Source organism: Capricornis sumatraensis, chromosome 1 (assembly GCF_032405125.1).
Source record: "Capricornis sumatraensis isolate serow.1 chromosome 1, serow.2, whole genome shotgun sequence".
NCBI classification, from domain to species: domain Eukaryota; kingdom Metazoa; phylum Chordata; class Mammalia; order Artiodactyla; family Bovidae; genus Capricornis; species Capricornis sumatraensis.
This window is the reverse complement of record NC_091069.1, coordinates 233,158,658-233,179,167: the sequence shown is the minus strand read 5'-3', so window position 1 is coordinate 233,179,167 and position 20,510 is coordinate 233,158,658. Positions and strand designations below refer to the sequence as shown.

Here is a 20,510-nt window from a genome sequence, read left to right as displayed (position 1 = left end):
TAGTTGATGTATAATCATTTTATAAATTCTAAACTTTGTAACATACTATTTAAATTCCATTCTCATCAGTCAGATCATGTTTAATTACTAAGAGAGTTTTTTTACCCAGATGGTCTATAGTATTACTGATTAGAAAAAAATAAGAAAAACTTTCTCTTATTTATGAATGACAAAGCTACGTGAAGAAAATTTGTCCATACTGTCCAACAAGGTGGCCACTGACCACATGTGGCTACTGACCATTTGAAATGTGACTGACTTGAGTTGGTAGGTGTAAAATACAAAGTCAATTCTGAAAACTCAGGACACGAAAAAAGATGTAAAATATCCCATTAGCAATGTTTATATCAAATATAAGTTGAAATGATAATAATTTGCACATATTGGGCCAAGTAAAATATCTTATTAAGGTTAATTTCACTTGTTTCTTTAATGTGGTTGCTAGAAAATCTGAAATTACATCTGTGGCTTTGCATTTATCTGTTGGACAGTGCAGGGTTAAGTGATCACTCAGTGATTTAAAGTAAGTATCCGTGCCAGTGGAATCAAGCAGCTCATAGCAGATACAGGCATCAGTGAAAAACATCTTTTTTTCAGTGAGGTTAAATAGTGATGTGATGACAACCGTACCATTTGCTCAAAGTTCTGCCCTGTTGGATTGCCACTATATTCATAAGAACCATAGGAAGGACTTCCCTGGTGGTCCAGTGAGTAAGATCCCAAGCTCCCAAAGAAGGGGACCCAGGTTTAATTCCTGGTCAGGGAACTAGATCCCACATGCCGTGACTAAGACACAACACAGACAAATAAGTAAATAAACATTTACAATAAATAAAAGATCCTTACTCTAAAAAAAAACCAAAAAACAACAACAGAAAAGTCATTTCCCACTTAGGGGAGAGTCTCTGATTGATTTTTGTCTACTCAGAAATTCAAGCCTGGGATGACCTGTGAAGGACAAAAAAAAAAAAAAAAAAGTACCAACATTTCTAGTGTGGGCTGCAAAGCAGATGATGTGGTTCCAAACAGTGGTCACTCATGCAGATCCTCCACCTCTGCACTGGTCCGATGGTTTACAGCGCAGCAGTGCAGAGCCAAAGGGCACCCACGAGTTCATTACATAATTCTTGGTAGCGTGAGGCCAAGCGCATATCTGCTCCGGGGGCCAGGCGGCAGGCTCTGCTCAGGCCGACCGTGGCCATCACAGTGGTGTTTTGACAGAGAGTGTGCTAGAGGTTGTTTGTTTGGAAAAAGATTGACCAGCTCTTTTTTTTTCCCCCGTCCTCCTTCCTCTCTCTCTTTTTTTCCCTTTTAAACACTTTGGCATAATACTGAATGACTTTGTTTTTAAGCTGCCTTAGCCTTGCTTTGTGAAGAAAAAGCCGGAGAATTCTCTCCCTGGAGGACACAAGTGTTATTTTTGGAGCAGAGATTCTTAGCCTGATCTCTGTCTAAACCAATTTCTGTTCTTTGTGAGGTCGTGGTCTGGGGCAGCTCAGAGTCATCTCCATGGAGGGAAGCTTCCTGGTTTCGTGAGGCAGCCTGGGCTGAGGTGTCCAGGGGCCATGCCTGGAACATCCCTACTTGGGGTCTCCACACACAGCTCCTTCCCTCTCAGGTCCCCCTCATTAGGCTTGTGCCCTTGGGAGAGTCTGGGCCACCTGCCGTGAAGTGGGCGACTTCCCTGCTGATGTCATTTCACGGGATGTTCTGGGTCAAGGTGACCCTCCCCTTTTAACATGGTACTGTAGGTCACAGACTCCTCAGAACTAAGGCAGCCACGTCTTGAGGATCTCCACAGGCACTTGAGGGTGCCACCAGCTATGGGAGAGCCACAGCCCCCCCTGAGAGTCACGACCTGGGCCTCTGGGCACATGTCCAGTGACTCGCAGCTCAGAGCATCCCCTTCTGTAACCTGCTCTGTATCAGGCTGCTAGACCGGGGGAAGGAAAACCTCTCCAGCTTCTCACAGCTCCTCTTCCCGACCTATCACTCCTAGGAGTTGACAGAGCTTTTACTTGCCGAGAAATGTAAAATCAGACACAGTTGAAAACACTGCTGTCAACCGCAAACAGCGCATCACCGTAGAATGAGTCTTTTCCTTTGGTGATTGGTCACTGTGGATGCAAGAAGCAGGTGTGAGGAGCATGGCCCGGGGATGAACAGGTAGACCCTGCAGGTGTTCCGGGTTGCTTGGTGATCCGTGATGCGCCTGTCCCTGGCAGCTATACATAGCCAGCAAAGCTTCTTACTAGAGAAACCTCTTTCCTCACCCTCTACCAGTCCCATCCATCACCCCAAAGACTCGCTGTAAATCCCCTGGAAGTTACTGCGTCTCGGATCAGAGAGCACCAGCTGGACCCGGGCCTGACCGCAACCGCACCGCTGCCGCTCTCCATCCTTCCTTGTCTGTACGGGGGGAGCACGATCAGTGCTCAGCCATGGTCGACATGGGGGGCCTAGACAACCTGATCGCCAACACGGCCTACCTGCAGGCTCGGAAGTCCTCGGACGCCGACAGCAAGGAGCTGCAGCGCCGGCGCCGGAGCCTGATGCTGCCCGGGCCGCAGAGCTGCGAGCAGCTCCGCCAGGCCCTGGCCACCGACTTCCACAGTCTTTGCGAGCAGCAGCCTATCGGCCGCCGCCTCTTCCGGGACTTCCTGGCCACGGTGCCCGCGTACCAGGAGGCCAGGGGCTTTCTGGAGGAGGTGCAGAGCTGGGAGCTGGCCGAAGAGGGCCCCGCCAAGGGCAGCGCGCTGCAGGGGCTGGTGACCACTTGCGCCGCCGCCCCTGTCCCCGGGCATCCACACCCCTTCTTCAGCCCAGCTCTGGTCACCAAGTGCCAAGCGGCCACCACCGAGGATGAGCGAGCATCCCTGGTGCAGCTGGCCAAGGCCGAGGTCATGGCCTTCCTGCAGGACCAGCCCTTCCGGGAGTTCCTGGCCAGCCCCTTCTATGACAAGTTTCTGCAGTGGAAAGTCTTCGAGATGCAGCCAGTGTCAGACAAGTACTTCGAAGAGTTCCGGGTGCTGGGGAAAGGTGGTTTCGGGGAGGTAAGTGTCTGCGAGGAGCCAGGCTGAAAGATGAGATAGACGGCATAATAGAGTTCTGTTTGGCTTCTTTTTGTCTTCTTCTTTTTAATCTCAAGGGATCTTAGAACTAATTTCAGTGCCACATGTGGAGAAAGCGTTCCTAGCTTGCTCTCACCTCTTCTTTCTGGTTGCTGGGTGAAATAAAGTGAGAATGCCATAGGGAAAACAAACAAGATGTGGAACTGGCCTGGAACCGTGATCATGGGGTTTCCATGAGGCAGGAACACTCTGAAATGCCCCTTTGGTGAATGATATCAAGATATCAATACAATGGGAGAGTTCCCTTCCCCTTTACTTGTGCTCATGGAGGTAATTTGAGAAAAACTTCAGGTATCTAAGAAAACAATCATCTTGAATTAGAGTCTATAAATCTGTTTTGCACCACTGCTGTGTTCAGCTTTCTTAAGAAGAAAAAAAATTCTTTGAGATGAAATTTGCATAAGATTAGCCGTTAACCATTTCCAGGTGTACAATTTAATAGCATCTAATACATTACAATGTTATGCAACCATCATCTCTAGTTCCATTTTCAATACTCCTGTGCCCATGAACAGCTACTTCCCCACCCCAACCCCCAAGCTCCTGGCAGCCTCTGGGCTACTTTCTGCCTCTATGGGCTTGCCTATTCTGATGTTTCATGGAGATGGAGTCATACAATATGTGAGCTTTTGTCTCTGGATTCTTTCGCTGAAAAGTGTACTTTGCTGAGTCGTGTTTTGGAGGTTCATTCACCTTGTAGTGTGGATCAATACTTCATTCCTTTTTCAGGCTGAGTAAAAGTCCATTGTATGGGAATACTACATTTCACGTATTCATTCATCTATTGATGGACAGTTGGATTGTTTCTGCCTTTTGGCTATTGCGAATAGAGCTGCTGTAAATATTTATGTACAAGTATTTGTTTGAATACCTGCTTTCATTTCTGTTTCATATGTGCCGAGGAGTGGAATTGCTGGGTCTTATCTTAGGGCAATTCTATGTTTAACTTTTTGGGAAATCAGCCATTTCTTCATGTTTTAAGTTCCTGCCAGCAATGCATGAGGGCTTCCCTGGTGGTTCAATGGTAAAGAATCCATCTACCAATGCAGGAGACATGGGTTTGATCCCTGGATTGGGAAGATCCCCTGGAGAAGGAAGTGGCATTCCAGTATTCTTGCCTGGAAGATCCCATGGACAGAGGAATCTAGTGAGCTACAGTCCATGGTGTTGCAAAGAATCGGGCACAACTTAGCAACTAAACAACAACAAGCAATGCATGAGTGTTTCAATTTCTCCACATTCTGGCCAACACTTGTTCTTTCTTTTTTTTTTTTTTAATGGCCCATTTAGTATGCGTCACATGATACCTCACTGTGGTCGAAGCTCTTTCTCCAAGAACCCTCTCACTCACAGCTTTCCTTTCCTCAGAAGCCTGCCATCTTGCCACCTTGATGGATTGGTTTCTGCCCCTCCATCCTCTGTATCCTGCACTCCCTTCCTCTCTCCACTGCTGTCTATTTCTACCTCTTCTTTTCCCTTTCCTTCTCTCCTTAAGGTATGTGCTGTCCAGGTGAAAAACACCGGTAAGATGTATGCCTGTAAGAAACTGGACAAGAAGCGACTGAAGAAGAAAAACGGTGAGAAAATGGCTCTCTTGGAAAAGGAGATCTTGGAGAGGGTCGGCAGCCCGTTCATTGTCTCTCTGGCATATGCCTTTGAAAGCAAGTCCCATCTCTGCCTGGTGATGAGCCTGATGAATGGTGGAGACCTCAAGTTCCACATCTACAGCGTGGGTGAACCAGGCCTGGACATGAGCAGGGTGGTCTTCTACTCGGCCCAGATGACCTGTGGCGTGCTGCACCTCCACTCCCTCGGCATCGTCTATCGGGACATGAAACCCGAGAACGTGCTTCTGGACGACCTCGGCAACTGCAGACTGTCCGACCTGGGGCTGGCCGTGGAGATCCAGGATGGTAAACCCATCACCCAGAGGGTGAGTGAGCCTCCACTGGCCCAAAGGTGGGCCACAGAGTCGGAGAGGAAGGGAGAAAGCTGTTCCTTTCCAGGGCAGACAGAGCCTTGGACTTAATGCTTCTAATTTTCTTGTTCCTAAACCCCTTGTGCTGTCATTTGCCTTAAATGGTGTAAGAGGATTAGCTTAACTGGCTCTTTGAGGTCTACTTTGCTCTCCTCTCATTGGAAGCAGAGGGCAGCCTTCTTTGTGAATTGGAGGTGGTCTGCGCCTTCACCACAGATGGCAAGAGCTGAATCCATAGCCAGGAGCTAGGTATGTCCCACCCATAACCACCTCCCTGGTGCCATGTTCCTGAGTCGGTAGAGCCTTGATTTCCTCTTCAGGAAAATTTTAGGGGCTGGACCCTAAAATTCCAGGACTCTAAAAGGTAAAATTTAATAGGATAATAAATAGAAGAAAACCCAACACTTAGCACATTAAAATATCTCCCTTTCCTGTTGAGTGCACATGGAGAAATGTTTTACATTGGACAAAGGTGAAATTTTAAATGAAAAGATATATACAAGTCAACAAAGGCAACTGATGGTCAGTTTGGTCCAAAGAGACTTGCAGAGAATTCTTTGATTAAAAAAGAGATTATAAGAATTAATCAATTATGTTAAGTGATCAATACAAAAATCTCTCGAATTCTGACAGGTCTTTACTGTTGAATTTCTGTGCACAAAGATGGGAGAAGTCCCAGGAAGATAAAGGCTCAAGTCAGGTTCTTAAATATGCACTTAAAACTTTGTTTCTGCACAGTCTCCAGCTTGCAAGGCGGAGAGGATAATCAGGCAAGGAAGTGAGAAAAATCATGGCAAGTGTGGGAAACTGCAGGTGATTTTATGTGGCTATAATGGAAGGAATGTTGACAAGAGGTGTAGGGCTCAGATCATGCAAAGGCATTGGAATTCTTTTCTTGTGAGGGACACGAAGCTATTAAAGGAATTTTTAAAAAGGAATAACATGATCAGATTTGCATTTTTTTAACACCAATTTGATCGTAGATGGGAAGCAGGGGAGCTAGCCTATGCAGTGGTGGAGGAAGAAATGATGGCGCCTGTGTAAGACATTAGGATTGATGACATTGACACTGAAGTCGCTCAGTTGTGTCCGACTCTTTGCGACCTCATGGACTGTAGCCTACCAGGCTCCTCCGTCCATGGAATTTTCCAGGCAAGAGTACTGGAGTGGGTTGCCATTTCCTTCTCCAGGAGATGTGGGCAGATGCTTTACCGTCTGAGCCACCAGAGAAGTCAGTAAATCAGAGCTGTTGGAAAGAAACTTGTTGGGATTTCAGGACCAGCTGGGTATGAGGGTGAGGAACGGGGAAGGTCCCTAGCTCCAGTGACTAGAAGGAAGAAAACAGTTATGGGAAAGCTGGAAAGTTGAATTGTGAGTATAGTATATATAAGGCTCTTCTATGACAGGCAGGTGCTGTGATGAAAGGTCTGAGTTAGACACTGGAATTTGGAGTCATCATGGCTTGGGAAGCAGCAGACACCACTGGGTTGTCTGAGAAACAGTGGAGGAAGAGGACCAAGAAACAGCAACGTGTAGGGGGTGTGGAAGAAGGGGGATGTTGAAGAGGTTAAAGAAGTAGGTGAAAATGGCAGAGTCATTGGAGCTGTATCAGTTACATGTTGATTTCACTAGCGATAATAGAAAACCCAAATAACAGTGGATTAAACAAGAGAAAGGGTTCTTTTTCTTATGTAACAAGTAGTGTAGGGATAAGGATGACTGATATTAGTTCTGCAGCTATGGGATAATGGCAGAAATCACATCTCTGTGATTTTGTCCTTTTCCGTGTGTTGCAGAATGGCTGCTCTAGCCCCAGCCATCAAGCCTAGGCAGAGAAAGGAGGAAGGGTCAGGAGTAAATAGGGATGCCCACAGCAACTGAATATATCTCCTTCTAAGGAACTTCCCCTAGAAGGCCCATCTGACAGCTTCCATTTAAATCTCATTGACTAGGACATTCATCTGGCCACCCCACCTGCAGGGGCAGCTGATAAATGACTTTTTTTGGTTTTACTTTGTTGAGAGGGAGAGAGGAATTCTAGTTACTAAGGAAGGAGAGCGAGTAACTACTAAGGGATGTGGAGCAAGTAACTGGCGGCCTCTGCCACAGAAGCCAAAGAAAAAGAGGGTTTAAGGGAGGAGTGAGGTCGGCACTGCCGAGTGCTGCCAAGGGGTCACGCAGACTGTAGGGTCTGACAATCTGGAAACCACAGCGTCCTCAGGAAGAGAGATTTTCAAGGTCGAAACACAGATGGCAGAGGTTGGATTGACCTGGAAGTAAAGAGTGAGATGAAGGAAGGAGCAGGATGGAGTTTTAAGAAGGGGGACTGGAGATTTAGATGCTGAGACTAGAAGCAGAAGAGAGGACTTCCCTGTCAGTCCAGACTCTGCACTTCCAAGGACAAGGGGGCCTGGGTTCGATCCCTGGTAAGGGAACTAGGATTCTACATGCCTTATGACCTAAACCAAAAAATAGTGGGGAAAATAAAAAAGAATCTGGAGAGAAATTGCTGGTCATGTAGGAAGGAAAGAGGCTGAACGAAAGTGGAGAAATCGAGAAGGCGGTGGAGAAGGATGGAGAATTTCAGTATCACTATCTCCTAAGTAGAGGTGGAGGAAGCAAGAGTATGGGGGAGGAAGCAGAGTGTTTGCCTCCTTGGGACTTTACTATGAAAAGAGAAACATCATGAATACATGTCTATCAGTGCACAAAAAATCAGAAGTGTATTACTTCAGTATATTATTTTGAATTTGTACTGCTGATTATGCAGAGAGGAAGTGTTCCTTCTGAGCGTCCCATGTGCATGCATCATGCTGACTGGTGGCACCATCTCCACCTTGCTGAAGGATGAGGAGACACATAGCTCAGTCTCTTATAAATCCCTTCTCAGTCTTCCTCCAGCTCTGTTCATGGGCCAAGAGAATATTTAAGGACAGTTCCTCCTGCATCCAGCTCTCTGGCTCTTTTGGAACCTGCAGGAAGCTTTTTGTGCCTCCTCAATATTGCCCACTATAACGAAGGCAGTTGGTGGAGTTTAGGGCTTCCCAGGTGGTGTTAGTGGTAAAGAACCTGCCTGCCAGTGCAGGAGTCATAAGAGATGTGGGTTCAACCCTGGGTTAGAAAGATCCCCTGGAGGAGGGCATGAAAACTCCAGTATTCTTGCCAGGAGAATCCCATGGACAAAGGAGCCTGGCAGGCTATGATCCATAGCGTTGCACAGAGTCAGACACAACTGAGGCAACTTAGCATGTGTGCACACAATGCCTAGAGGCCTCTCACCCTTTTGCCTTTTCTGAGTCCCTCTTTGTCCCAAGAGACCAGACTTCTGGGTTTAGATCACTTGCCCCATCCAAGAAAGTTTATGCCCTGGTCCTTGGACCTGCCTCTGAAGCCCAGGGGGATTTTCAGGAAGGATGGAGGGGAAAAAAGGGGTCAGAGAGAAGGTTTAGAAAGCCACAGAAAGAAAGAAAAAAGAAAAGCGTTCCTCCTTCACTGTTTACTCCTCTACATAGCTAAGTGAAACTTCTCAGTATCCTACTTACTGTAGTTCCCACACAATAACAGGGCCCCCAAGTGGATTTTAAATCATTATACTCACAATCCATTTCACAGAAGAAATGAAAAGGAACATATTTTATACAGCTTCTGTAACTAACTAATGTTTTGACGTCAAGAAACCATATAAAGAATTACTGGGTCTTCCCTGGTGGTGCAGTTGCTAATACTCCACTCCCAATGCAGGGAGCCCAGGTTTGAGCCCTAGTCAGGGAACTAGATCGTACATGTCACAGCTGAAGATCCTGCACGCCACAGTGAAGATCAATGATCCCACATGCCTCAACTAGAACGTGGTGCAGCCAAATAAAAACAACGTTTTTAAGTACAGATCTCACCATATTCCCAGAGTATGATCAGCTGAATGAAGGTAGAACTGTAAGGAAAAGTCCTGCTAAATTTTTGCATAAATGTAAGGAAACCCACAAGAACATTTCAACACCAATTGGATCCTATCAAAGGAAGGAAAGCATGTATCATTTTGCCTTACAGGGAAATTGCATTTGTGAGATAATTCTATAACGTGGTTTAAAAAGACTTTGAACAACAGTTGTGCAGAGCTGAAGGAGCAAACTCAAATGGTGAGGCATGCAGCGTAAGAAGTGAAGCGAGTGCTGTGGACCTCAGAACAGCGTGTGCACTTCCATCTAAGGAGGGAAACCACTCCTCGTGTCCAGTGGCCACACTGTGAGAACAGAGATCCAAAGCTCTGGCTCTTTTTTCTTTAATATTTATTCACTCATTTATTTATTTTGGGCTGCACTAGGTCTTCGTTGCTGCACACAGGCTTTCTCTAGTTGCAGCGAGGGGGGCCATTTGCTAGTTGCGGTGCTCAGGCTTCTCGTTGCTGTGGCTTTTCTTGTTGTGAAGCAGGGACTCTGAGCTCACAGGCTTCGGTACTCACGGTGCACAGGTTTAGCTGCTCTGCAGCATGTGGGATCCTAGTTCCCAGGCCAGGAATTGAACCTGTGTCCCCTGCATTAGCAGGCGAGTTCTCATCCACTGGGTCACCAGAGAAGTCCCCTGACTTTTTAAAAGAGAAACTGACACCTGTGAATTTTTAAGAAGTCTCTTGCTTTTAAAATGGGGACATTTCATTAAAAAGAATGCATTTGAGTCAGTTCTAATGAGGTGGCTGAAACTGGAGCCTATTATACACAGTGAAGTAAGTCAGAAAGAAAAACACCAATACAGTATACTAATGCATATATATGGAATTTAGAAAGATGGTAATAATGACCCTATATGCGAGACAGCAAAAGAGACACAGACATGAAGAACAGTCTTTTGGACTCTGTGGGAGAAGGCGAGGGTGGGATGATTTGAGAGAATAGCATTGGAACGTTTATATTATCATATGTGAAACAGATCACCAGTCCAGGTTCGATGCATGAGACAGGGTGCTCAGGGCTGGTGCACTGGGATGACTCAGAGGGATGGGATGGGGAGGGAGGTGGAAGGGGGTTTCAGGATGGGGAACACATGTACACCTGTGGTGCATTCATGTCAATGTACGGCAAAAACTACTACAATATTGTAAAGTAATTAGCCTCCAATTAAAATAAATTAATTAATTTTAAAAATAGATAAATAAAATGAGGACAATTAATTCAAAATGAGCCCAAATCATAAACTAACAACAACAACAAAATCCTGGTGAGATTAATCACACTAGCTGCCATCTGTATTCATGGAGTTTGTTATCACGTTATCCATGTTTGACAATCTCTGAATATAAAGTTCAATATAGATGCTCTGCAGGCCACTATATCTTACAGGCAAGAAAAGAATGTGATATGCACTTAGTATTGAAGATTTTTTTCAACAAGAAAATGGCATGACCAGAGTGATTCTTCTTTTTAAAGAAGTTTTATTGAAGTACATTTGATTTACAATGTTGTGTTAATATTTGCTGTATAGCAAAGGTGTGTGTGTGTGTGTGTGTGTGTGTGTGTTCTTTTTCATATTCATTTCCAGTGTGGTTTATCATAAGATACTGAGTATAGTTCCCTATGCTATAGTTTATCCATCCTATATGTACTAATTTGCATCTGGTAATCGCAAATTCCCAGTCCTCCTTTCCCCCACCTCACCCTCTTGGCAAACACAAGTCTATTCTCTGTGACTGTGAGTCTGTTTCTGCTTTGTAGAAACATTCATTTATGTCGTATTTTAGATTCCACACATAAGTGATATCAAATGCTATGGTATCTATCTTTCTCTTTCTGACCTTTTTCACTTAACATGGTAATCTCTGGGTCCATTCATGTTGCTGCAGGTAGCCTTATTTCATTCTTCTTTATGGCTGAGTAATATTCCATTGTGTATTTATACCACTTCTTTTTTATCCATTCGTCTGTCAGTGGCCATTTATGTTTCTCCCATGTCTTGGCTACTGTGAATAATGCTGCTGTGAATATAGGGGCATGTATCTTTTCAACTTATAGTTTCGTCTGGGTATACAGAGAGATTCTTTAAGAAGATGATTAACAGCATATATGATGGATTGAAGTATGTTGAATCACTGTAATAATCCCCACATGAGGTAATGAGAATTGAAGTATGGCCTGGGCTCTGAACAGCCTTACTTCCAGAGTTCAGCTCTCTGGCTTCACCTAAGTTCCATCAAGACCCACATGTGTGTTTATTTCTCTTAAATCATGGCTGTCTTCAGTGGAAGGGGGAGGTTATTGGGGGAATGGAGCCACTTCTAGAAGGTGATGCCCTTTGTCTAGGGGGTCCCCTTGGTTGCGGGTAGTTGGACAATGATTCAAGAAGGAAAGGTGAGGATAGTTCTGCCCGAGTCTGAGAAGGACTGAGGCAGACGTACAATGAGAGGCAAGGATGCTTAAGAGCACTGGCTGGAATGCAGAAACCCTGGCTTCCTGTCCCCGACCTATCCCTGACTCACGGAGTCAGCCATCTCAGGCAGGCCCCAGGACATCCTTAATCGATAAGATTTCATCAATCTATGAGATACTCTTTGAATTATTTATAGGAAAAGCAGAAGATGAACATATGGCCTACATTTTACTATGACTTACTGGGCTATCAATCAGGGTTCTTAAGGAACAAAGCAAAGTTACTTAAGAAAATGAAATTAATGGTTTTCATAACTGAGAAGCCTAGCAGTTTGGCCTGATCCAGGGTCTGAGCAGTGTCGCTGAAAGCTCTCCCTCTGTGTCCCAGCTCTGCCCTCCTCGATATTGGTCTCACTTTCACTCTCAGGGGCTCCTACGTGGAGCCCACTGGCAGCTCCATGCATATCCTAGCAACCAAACAATCTCATGGAAAGGGAACAGTTCTTTACAAAAGGTCCTTCAAATTCCCAGGGAAGACTCTCAATGGACAACTCAAGTTACATGCCCAATCATATCCAAGTCCACCGGCCAGGACTAGGTCTCTGTTCTCAGGAGCCAGGGAGAAGTTCTGTCCTATATAAATATCGGAGACAGAGGAAAGTGTTCTTCAATGGAAAACAGGGATGGAGGGACTTCCCTGGTGGCCCATTTGTTAAGACTCTGCGCTTCCAATGCAGGGACCTTGGGTTTGATCCCTGGTTGGGGAATGGAGATCCCACATGCTGCACCACAAGGCCAAAAGAAAACAAGAAAATAGGGATGGAAGAGAATGGGAATGGAATTCAGATAGACAGAAGCAGTGGATGCCCCTAATAACTGCGCGATGGTTTGGAAACTTTCTGACCTCTTAATTAAGTGATGACGGCATCTAGATAGAGCCTTTACAAAAAGATGTTACAAGGTAGGGGCTATTATTAGCTCCATTTTACAGATGGAGAAGTTGAGACTCAGATTAAGTTACCCATCCAAAGTCACATTGCTCGTATGTGAGATGAACCCAGTTATGCCAGATTCAAGAGCACTTACAGTTTTGACTCCACCTTGTCAAATTCACACCCAGGGCAGAATGTTGCCTCTGGTTTGTAACGCTGTAAAATACCCTCCACTGAATAAAACTCAGAATGAGTGTGTGTGATGATGCATAACTTCCTGAGTCTGGTCTGACATGTACACCAATCTCAGGCCTAGTTGAACCTCTGATGGAGTTAAGACTTTGGAAAAGGAGCCCAACCTTTACAGGGAAACGTGTGACTAATATTTCAGAGTCAGCCTCCCACAGCCCAACACAATATCATTAACCGTGGTCCCAGCCACTGTCAGTATTCACCTATAATAAATGTGATAAGCGCTCCAGCCTGTTTTCAGCTGACATTCACATGCACACATTAAAACTAACTCTTGGCAGTTTTGGAGATATGAGGTAAATATAATAGGAAAATCAGGCGGTGGTGCTTGTGCTAGGACTTTTCAAGTTCAATGTTCTATGTGGAGAACAATGACCTTCAGATTTTAAGGAACATCAGTCAATCCTTAAAACTTCCTATTTTGTCAGGAATTAGAATGAAATTAGCACAGTGACCCAAAAGCTTGTGACATGTTTGGTTGCCTTGCCCTACCTCTGATCAGTTCTTCACACTCAGAAGGATGATGGGTGACAGAGTTCCAGCATTACATTTATTTTCTTAATATTTATTTATTTGGCTGCATCTTAGTTACTGCATGTGGGATCTTTATTGAGTCATGTGAGATCTTTTGAAGAAGGCAGTGGCACCCCACTCCAGTACTCTTGCCAGGAAAATCCCATGGACGGAGGAGCCTGGTAGGCTGCAGTCCATGGGGTTGCTAAGGGTCAGACAGGACTGAGTGATTTCACTTTCACTTTTCACTTTCATGCATTGGAGAAGGAAATGGCAACCCACTCCAGTGTTCTTGCCTGCAGAATCCCAGGGATGGGGGGGCTTGGTCGGCTGCTGTCTATGGGGTCACACAGAGTCAGACATGACTGAAGCAACTTAGCAGCAGTGAAATCTTGTTCAGGTGCATGGACTCTCTAGTTGTGGCATGCAAGCTCAGTAGTTGTGGTGAATGGGCTTAGTTGCTCTGTGTCACATGGGATCTTAGTTCCCCTACCAGGGATCACCTGCATTGCAAGGTGGATTCTTAACCACTGGACCACCAGGGAAGTCCTAGCCATCATATTTATTTTGAAGCTCTTATTGTGTTGAATAAAATGCTAGGGACACACTAAATAAGTCATTTTTAAAAAAATTTTATTTTTACTTTATTTTACTTTACAATACTGTATGGGTTTTGCCATACATTGACATGAATCCACCACGGGTGTACATGAGTTCCCAAACAAGAACCCCCCTCCCACCTCCCACCCCATATCATCTCTCTGGATCATCCCCGTGCACCAGCCCCAAGCATCCTGTTTCCTGCATTGAACATAGACTGGCAATTCGTTTCTTACATGATAGTATACATGTTTCAATGCCATTCTCCCAAATCATCCCACCCTCTCCCTCTCCCTCAGAGTCCAAAAGTCTGCTCTACACATCTATGTCTCTTTTGCTGTCTCACATACAGGGTCATCATTACCATCTTTCTAAATTCCATATATATGTGTTAGTATACCGTATTGGTGTTTTTCTTTCTGGCTTACTTCACTCTGTATAATCAGCTCCAGTTTTATCCATTTCATTAGAACTGATTCAAATGTATTCTTTTTAATGGCTGAGTAATACTCCATTGTGTATATGTACCACAGCTTTCTTATCCATTCATCTGCTGATGGACATCTAGGTTGTTTCCATGTCCTGGCTATTATAAACAGTGCTGTGATGAACATTGGGGTACATGTGTGTCTTTCAATTCTGGTTTCCTCGGTGTGTATGCCCAGCAGTGGGATTGCTGGGTCATAAGGCAGTTCTATTTGCAATTTTTTAAGGAATCGCCACACTGTTCTCCATAGTGGCTGTACTAGTTTGCATTCCCACCAACAGTGTAAGAGGGTTCCCTTTTCTCCACACCCTCTCCAGCATTTATTGCTTGCAGACTTTTGGATCGCAGCCATTCTGACTGGTGTGAAGTGGTACCTCATTGTGGTTTTGATTTGCATTTCTCTAATAATGAGTGATGTTGAGCATCTTTTCATGTGTTTGTTAGCCATCTGTATGTCTTCTTTGGAGAAATGTCTATTTAGTTCTTTGGCCCATTTTTTGATTGAGTCGTTAAATAAGTCATTTTAAAAAGATCTCTGAGTGTGTTTCAACTACTTGAAACACAGCAACAAAGACCCAGCATTGCTGGGTTGACAACTATATATATCACAGCCCTTATGATCCTGCTCCAAGTATTTTTCTCTTTGAGAATTTACTTCTGAAAACCACACAGGACAGGCATTCTGGTTACTTTATTGTCACATGTTGGTCTCCACCAAAACTCCCTCAAAAAAACAATAAAATAAAATAAGGCATAGAGTCATGAGCAAAAAGAGACATGATTTCTTGCCCTCATGGAGCTTACAGTCTAGTGAAGGAGACAGAACTTCATTTCACCCAATGAATGTAACATTTCAATGATGACAAGTGCTGTGAAGATGTGGTACATGGAGCTCTTCAGGGAGGATTTGTTAACATGTGAGACTCTGGGGCTTCCCAGGTGGCTCAGTGGTAAAGAACCTGCCTACAACGCGGGAGCCACAGGAGACACAGTTTTGATCTCTGGGTTGGAAAGATTCTCTGGAGGAGGGCATGGCAACCCACGCCAGTACTTTTGCCTGGAGAATCCCATGGTCAGAGGAACCTGGCAGGCTACAGTACATAGGGTCACAAAGAGTCAGACATGACTGAAGTGAGCCCACTCGCATGTGAGACTCTGAGCATCAGCCACAGGGGAATATAACTTACTGACATCAGAAAGAAGATAGAAATTCACTCCGCAAAGTGGTTTGGGTGCTGTCTTGGTAGGCGTCACTAGAAACCGACTCAGAAACAGATTTCCATGTGGGGGATTTATTTATCTATTTTTCAAAATTTTATTGTTTATTTACAGCAACGCTGGGTCTTCGTTGCTGTGAGCGGGCCACTCTCGAGTTGTGGTGTGTGGTCTTCTTATTGCAGTGGTTTCTCCTGTTGCAGAGCACTTGCTCTAGGGCGCAGACTCAGTAGTTGTGGCCCACAGGCTTATTGCTCCGAGGCATGTGGAATCTTCCTGGGGCAGGAATCGAACCCGGATCCCCTGCATTGGCTTCTCAATCACTGGACCACTAGGGAAGTCCCTGGAAAGCCTTTGAAAGTTTAACCAAAGCAGGCAAAAAGTTCAGTATTCCATTTTGGAACCAAATCACTCCATCTGAAGTGAAAGCAGATGAGAGGAGATTCATGTGATTGTGGTTGTTTGCAATCCTGGTGAAAGATGATGGCAGCTCAGCCCACGTGTGTGGTGGGGTTGAGGGGGGTGTGAGGGGTAGTCAGAGCACAGTATTTGATTTGGAAAGAGATTCCAGAATGACCTGGCTTCAGTAATGGTTTGGATGTGAGCTAAGGGAGAGAGGGGGTCAAGGTGATTTACTAGGTGAGGTCATGTCACAGGTACTGACTTGGCCCCGAGTGCAGACAAATGCCTGTCTTCATGAAGTCCAAGACAGGGAAGAGACCAGCAAGCCACAGGGCAGTGACAGTACAGCGGGCAAGCTGTCCCAGTTGGGTGTGCAGGAAGGTCACCAGCCCCAGCATGTAGTCAGGAAGGTCTTCCGGGAGGAAATGACAACCCAGGGCAGACTTGCAAGGCCAACAGAAGTGAGCCAGGTGAACCGAAAGGAAAGTGGGCTTGGCACAGGGCTCAGCATAGGGTGGTGGTCTGCAACCGAGAGCAGCTTGGGCTCCCAGAGCATTTTGAAAATGTCTGGGGACTTTTTGGTCATGAAGGGGGATCTGCTCCTGGCTTCTAGTGGGTAGGGTCCAAAGAGGCTGTGAGCATCTTACGATGCGCAGGACATCCCCTTCCCCTCCCCGCCCAAAGAGCACCCTCCATGTCCATAGTGCTTCAGTGGACAGCCCTGATCAGAGGCTTAGGGCTCAGCCACAGAATAGACTGACTCTGTAGCTGCCTCGAGTGTGAAGTCACAGGGCGTGAGGGGTGACAACAAGTGCAACTGGAAAATGGGCACATGTCAGGCCTTAGAGGGCTGGAGGAGTCGGACAAGGGCATTCGAACCCAATGCCAAGGCTACTGGGCAGCCACTGAAGATTTTCAGGCAGAGAAGTGACAAATCAGCCTTGAAAGTACAGTCAGGAAGAGGGAGTTGAAGGTAAAGAATAGGGGAACGCAGTGTTCATCAGTGAAGTCAGTGAAGTCACTCAGTCGTGTATGACTCTTTGCGACCCCATGGACTGTAGCCTATCAGGCTCCTTCGTCCATGAGATTTTCCAGGCAAGAGTGCTGGAGTGGATTGCCATTTCCTTCTCCAGGGGATCTTCCCGACCCAGGAATCGAACTCAGGTCTCCCGCATTGCAGGTGGACGCTTTACCATCTGAGCCATTCTGGAAGCAGTGTTCATAGTAGTACTATTTACAAAAGCCAGGACACAGAAATACCCATCAACAGTCGGTTTAAGAAGTGATGTGTGTGTGTATGTATACACACACACACATTTATATATGTATATATATATACACATACATTAGAATATTACTTCTCCATACAAAATAATGAAATCCTGCTTATACGGGGAAAGTAAAATAATATGGGCTTCCCTGATATCTCAGACAGTAAAGAATCTGCCTGCAATGTGGGAGACCTGGGTTTGCTCCCTGGGTTGGGAAGAACCCCTGGAGAAGGGAATGGCAACCCACTCCAGTATTCTTGCCTGGAGAATCCCAGACAGAGGAGCTTGGCGGGCTGCAGTCCATGGGATCACAAAGAGTGAGATACAGAGAACAAACCTGTAGTTACCAAAGGAGCGAGGAAAGAGAATTTGGCAGTCTGCATGGCTTGGTGTGTGGAGAACAGGTTGGCCCTGGGTCTTCCCTGGGGACTGGGCAGGCTGGCACATTGTCTGTTGAGTTGTGGCTGTGAGGAGAAAGAAGAGCCGTGAGGTCTGCAGCCTGCAGCAGGAGGGGGCTGTCTTGCGAGATGATGCAATCCCGAGAACAACCAGTTGCTGCATCTTCTAATTTAACGTAGACACAGGTTGGAGGCTCAGAGCATCCTTTCAGATCAAGTGCAGCTGATGAAATGTGGTCCACAGGATCAACGAGATGGAAGGACAGTGAGTTTGTCAATCTGGTTCTGCCATTTACTATGGCTGCTGTTTATAGAAGCACAGGCTGACCCCACACCTGGGGCACCTGGCCGTGGGGAGAGTGAGGACTGACAACCAGCCAAGCCAGGCAGACTGCCTTCTAATTGGCCCAGACTTGCCACTTAGGCTGGTCTCAGCCCTGCACTTAACCCCAGGCAAGTCATGCCTCTTCTCTGATCCTGGTTAATACTGCTCGCCTCTCAGGCTTGATGAGAAGATTAAGGTAGATGAATGCCTAGCAGAGATAAGCCACTTGGTAGGCGCTCAAAAAATGATTGCTATGATTATTCTACAAGAAGCCCAGCACCGAACCCTCTGTCGTGATCCTCACTGTTGCACTGTTTCTGCCTCACTGGAAAGGCAATGGAGCTGCTCCAGGGACCTTGGCTGCTGTGCTTCTTCTCTGAGGGACGCAAAGAGCCAGCAGGACTCCAAGGCTGCAGCGGGGCGGGCAGTGGGTGAGGGCACAGCTCGCCTGGAAGCTGAGCCCAGCAGGCACACACCATCATCTTGCTTCCTCACAGCCACGTGGAGCTTTGTGATTTTATTCTGAGCCTTTTAGAGGCATCATGGAAAACAGGCATCAGCCTGCCACTGGACAGATTCACAGAACATGAACCCACCCAAGGACACACTCTAGTGGAAGAACTAATGCTATTGATCTCTGATGATGTACCAGGCTCATCTTTCAATCTGATGGAGTCTTAGAGGCTTCTGGGTTTTCTGTGTGTGTGTGTGTGTGTGTGTGTGTGTGTGTGTAGCTGCCCTGCCTACAGGACCAGCTTTGGCTTGGTCGTGGTTAACACCTATTGAGGGTGTGAAAGGTGCCAGACTTTGAAAAAGCACTCAGTGTCTTATGGTTTTAATCTTCATCACGATCCTATGAGATCAGAGCTGTGAAGCTCAGAGAGGTTGAGTAACTGGCCTGGGGGTGACCAGCTAATAATGAGTAGAGCTGGGATGTGCACTAGAGCTGACTGACGCCAGACTGTATAGGTGCAGGATTCGTTCTTGCAGGGACCCCTTTTCTGGATCCCCTCCTCCCAGGGCTGTCAGGGAGAGCAGCAAGGCCCCTCTGATGAGGTTCCCGCCCCAGCCCAGGAAGTGGCTAGCAGAAAGCAACAAGGCAGGCGGACGAGGAACAAAAGTTAGGCCGGCGGCGATCTGGAGGCTGCAGCCGGGGGCGCTGAGCACACAGGGCGGGGCCTCGGAGCAAAGTCCCCTGGGGTCCAGGGCCGCATTCCTCCGAGGTCTGCAAAGGCCACCGCTTAAAGGCGCAGAGGAGCAGCTGGGAACGAGAACAAAGCGGCCGGGCCCCCCTCGGAGGAAGGAAGGAGTGAGCCCCAGGAAACAGCTGATAGCGCTAAGCTCAGCTTGTTTTTTTTCCTCTGCTCAACAGTTCTCCTGCCACGGCAAACAAAAGATGTACATTCTGATTCCCTCTTCTGTTTGGATTGTGCTGTCGAGTGGATCTGGTCTGTGATAAACTGGGGGAAGAGGATCCGCGGGCGGTTTCTTGCTCCGCTGGCCAGTTTGCTGGGCCATCGCAAGACGCGGAGATAGCTTCTTTGACCGCCTCTTTGTCCCGCGCGGCTCAGTAAATCCAGCCCGGCCTGGCCGCACCCGGGGCCCCGCGAGACAGGCCTTTTTTTCCCTGATGGAATTGAAGATTGCCAACTTTGCAGGTTCACTGGGAACTGGCAGTGACCTTGACCTTCAAGGACCTGCACGCACACACGGCACGTGTGCTTGGGGGACACACTATTTTTATGGACCTGTAAAACTATTAAGAGAAGAACTATGCCCTCTCAGCCCCTCTGAAAGTCCACTCCCTGTTCTCATCACCGCGGCTGAGGTCACGGTTCACTCCTGCCCAGAGCCACCCTTGGACTACTCAGTGAGCAAATTCCGCCCAGCCTGGACCCAGCCACTTCGCTCTCAGGGGTCCAGGGGTGAGAGTGACAACAGCTGCAGGGGCAGGGGAAGCCAGCATCCAAGAGCAAGAGCAAGGCAGGCAGGAGGTGTCCACACAGGTCCCCACAAGCCGGCTGGGATCCTGATGCTAGCCTGGGGTGTCCACCTTCCTCCAAGTCTGGATACCTGTAGGTGATGGGTGGCCCTGATGGGACTAAGCAACCCACGTGTGATGACAGTGGCAGGTGCACCTCCTGCTGCCTGCTTGCAGGTAGGTGGGGATTTGAACCTCCCTCTGGCTTCCCTGGTGGCTCAGTGGTAAAGAATCTTCCTGCCAATACAGGAGAAATGGGTTTAACCCCTGGGTGGAAAAGACCCCCTGGAGAAGGAAGTGGCAACCCACTGCAGTATTCTTGCCTGGGAAATCCCAAGGACAGAAGAGCCTGGTGGGCTACAGTCCATGGGGTCGCAAAAGAGTAGGACAGGACTTAGCAACTCAAGAACAACAACTGGCTTCCTAAACCCTATGAGGTCTGATGCTTGATATCCTGAATGCTGGGCATACTGTGTTTTGCCTACCAGGTGTTGACAGAGTGAACCCATCCAAGGGCACTATAAAACCATAGCAAAACAAAACAAAATGAATCAAAAGAAGTTAAACTATACACAAAAACCTCCACTGAGTCCTGTTGCTGCTGACACTTGGGTGATCCCTGCAGCCCTCGCGATGGCGGTTCTGGTCACATGGACTGAAAAAGATTGT

At 46.8% G+C, this 20,510-nt stretch overlaps 1 protein-coding gene across 1 annotated transcript in view; it reads left to right on the top strand.

Moving 5' to 3' along the window:
* Positions 1-2,441: 2,441 nt before the first annotated feature.
* Positions 2,442-20,510, top strand: part of GRK7 (G protein-coupled receptor kinase 7) — a 40,838-nt gene continuing 22,769 nt past the window's right edge. Inside the window, exons 1-2 of the mRNA XM_068987413.1 lie at positions 2,442-3,053; positions 4,627-5,064. Of these exons, the coding sequence (XP_068843514.1) occupies positions 2,442-3,053; positions 4,627-5,064 (1,050 nt within the window). The remainder of the gene's footprint in view (positions 3,054-4,626; positions 5,065-20,510) is intronic.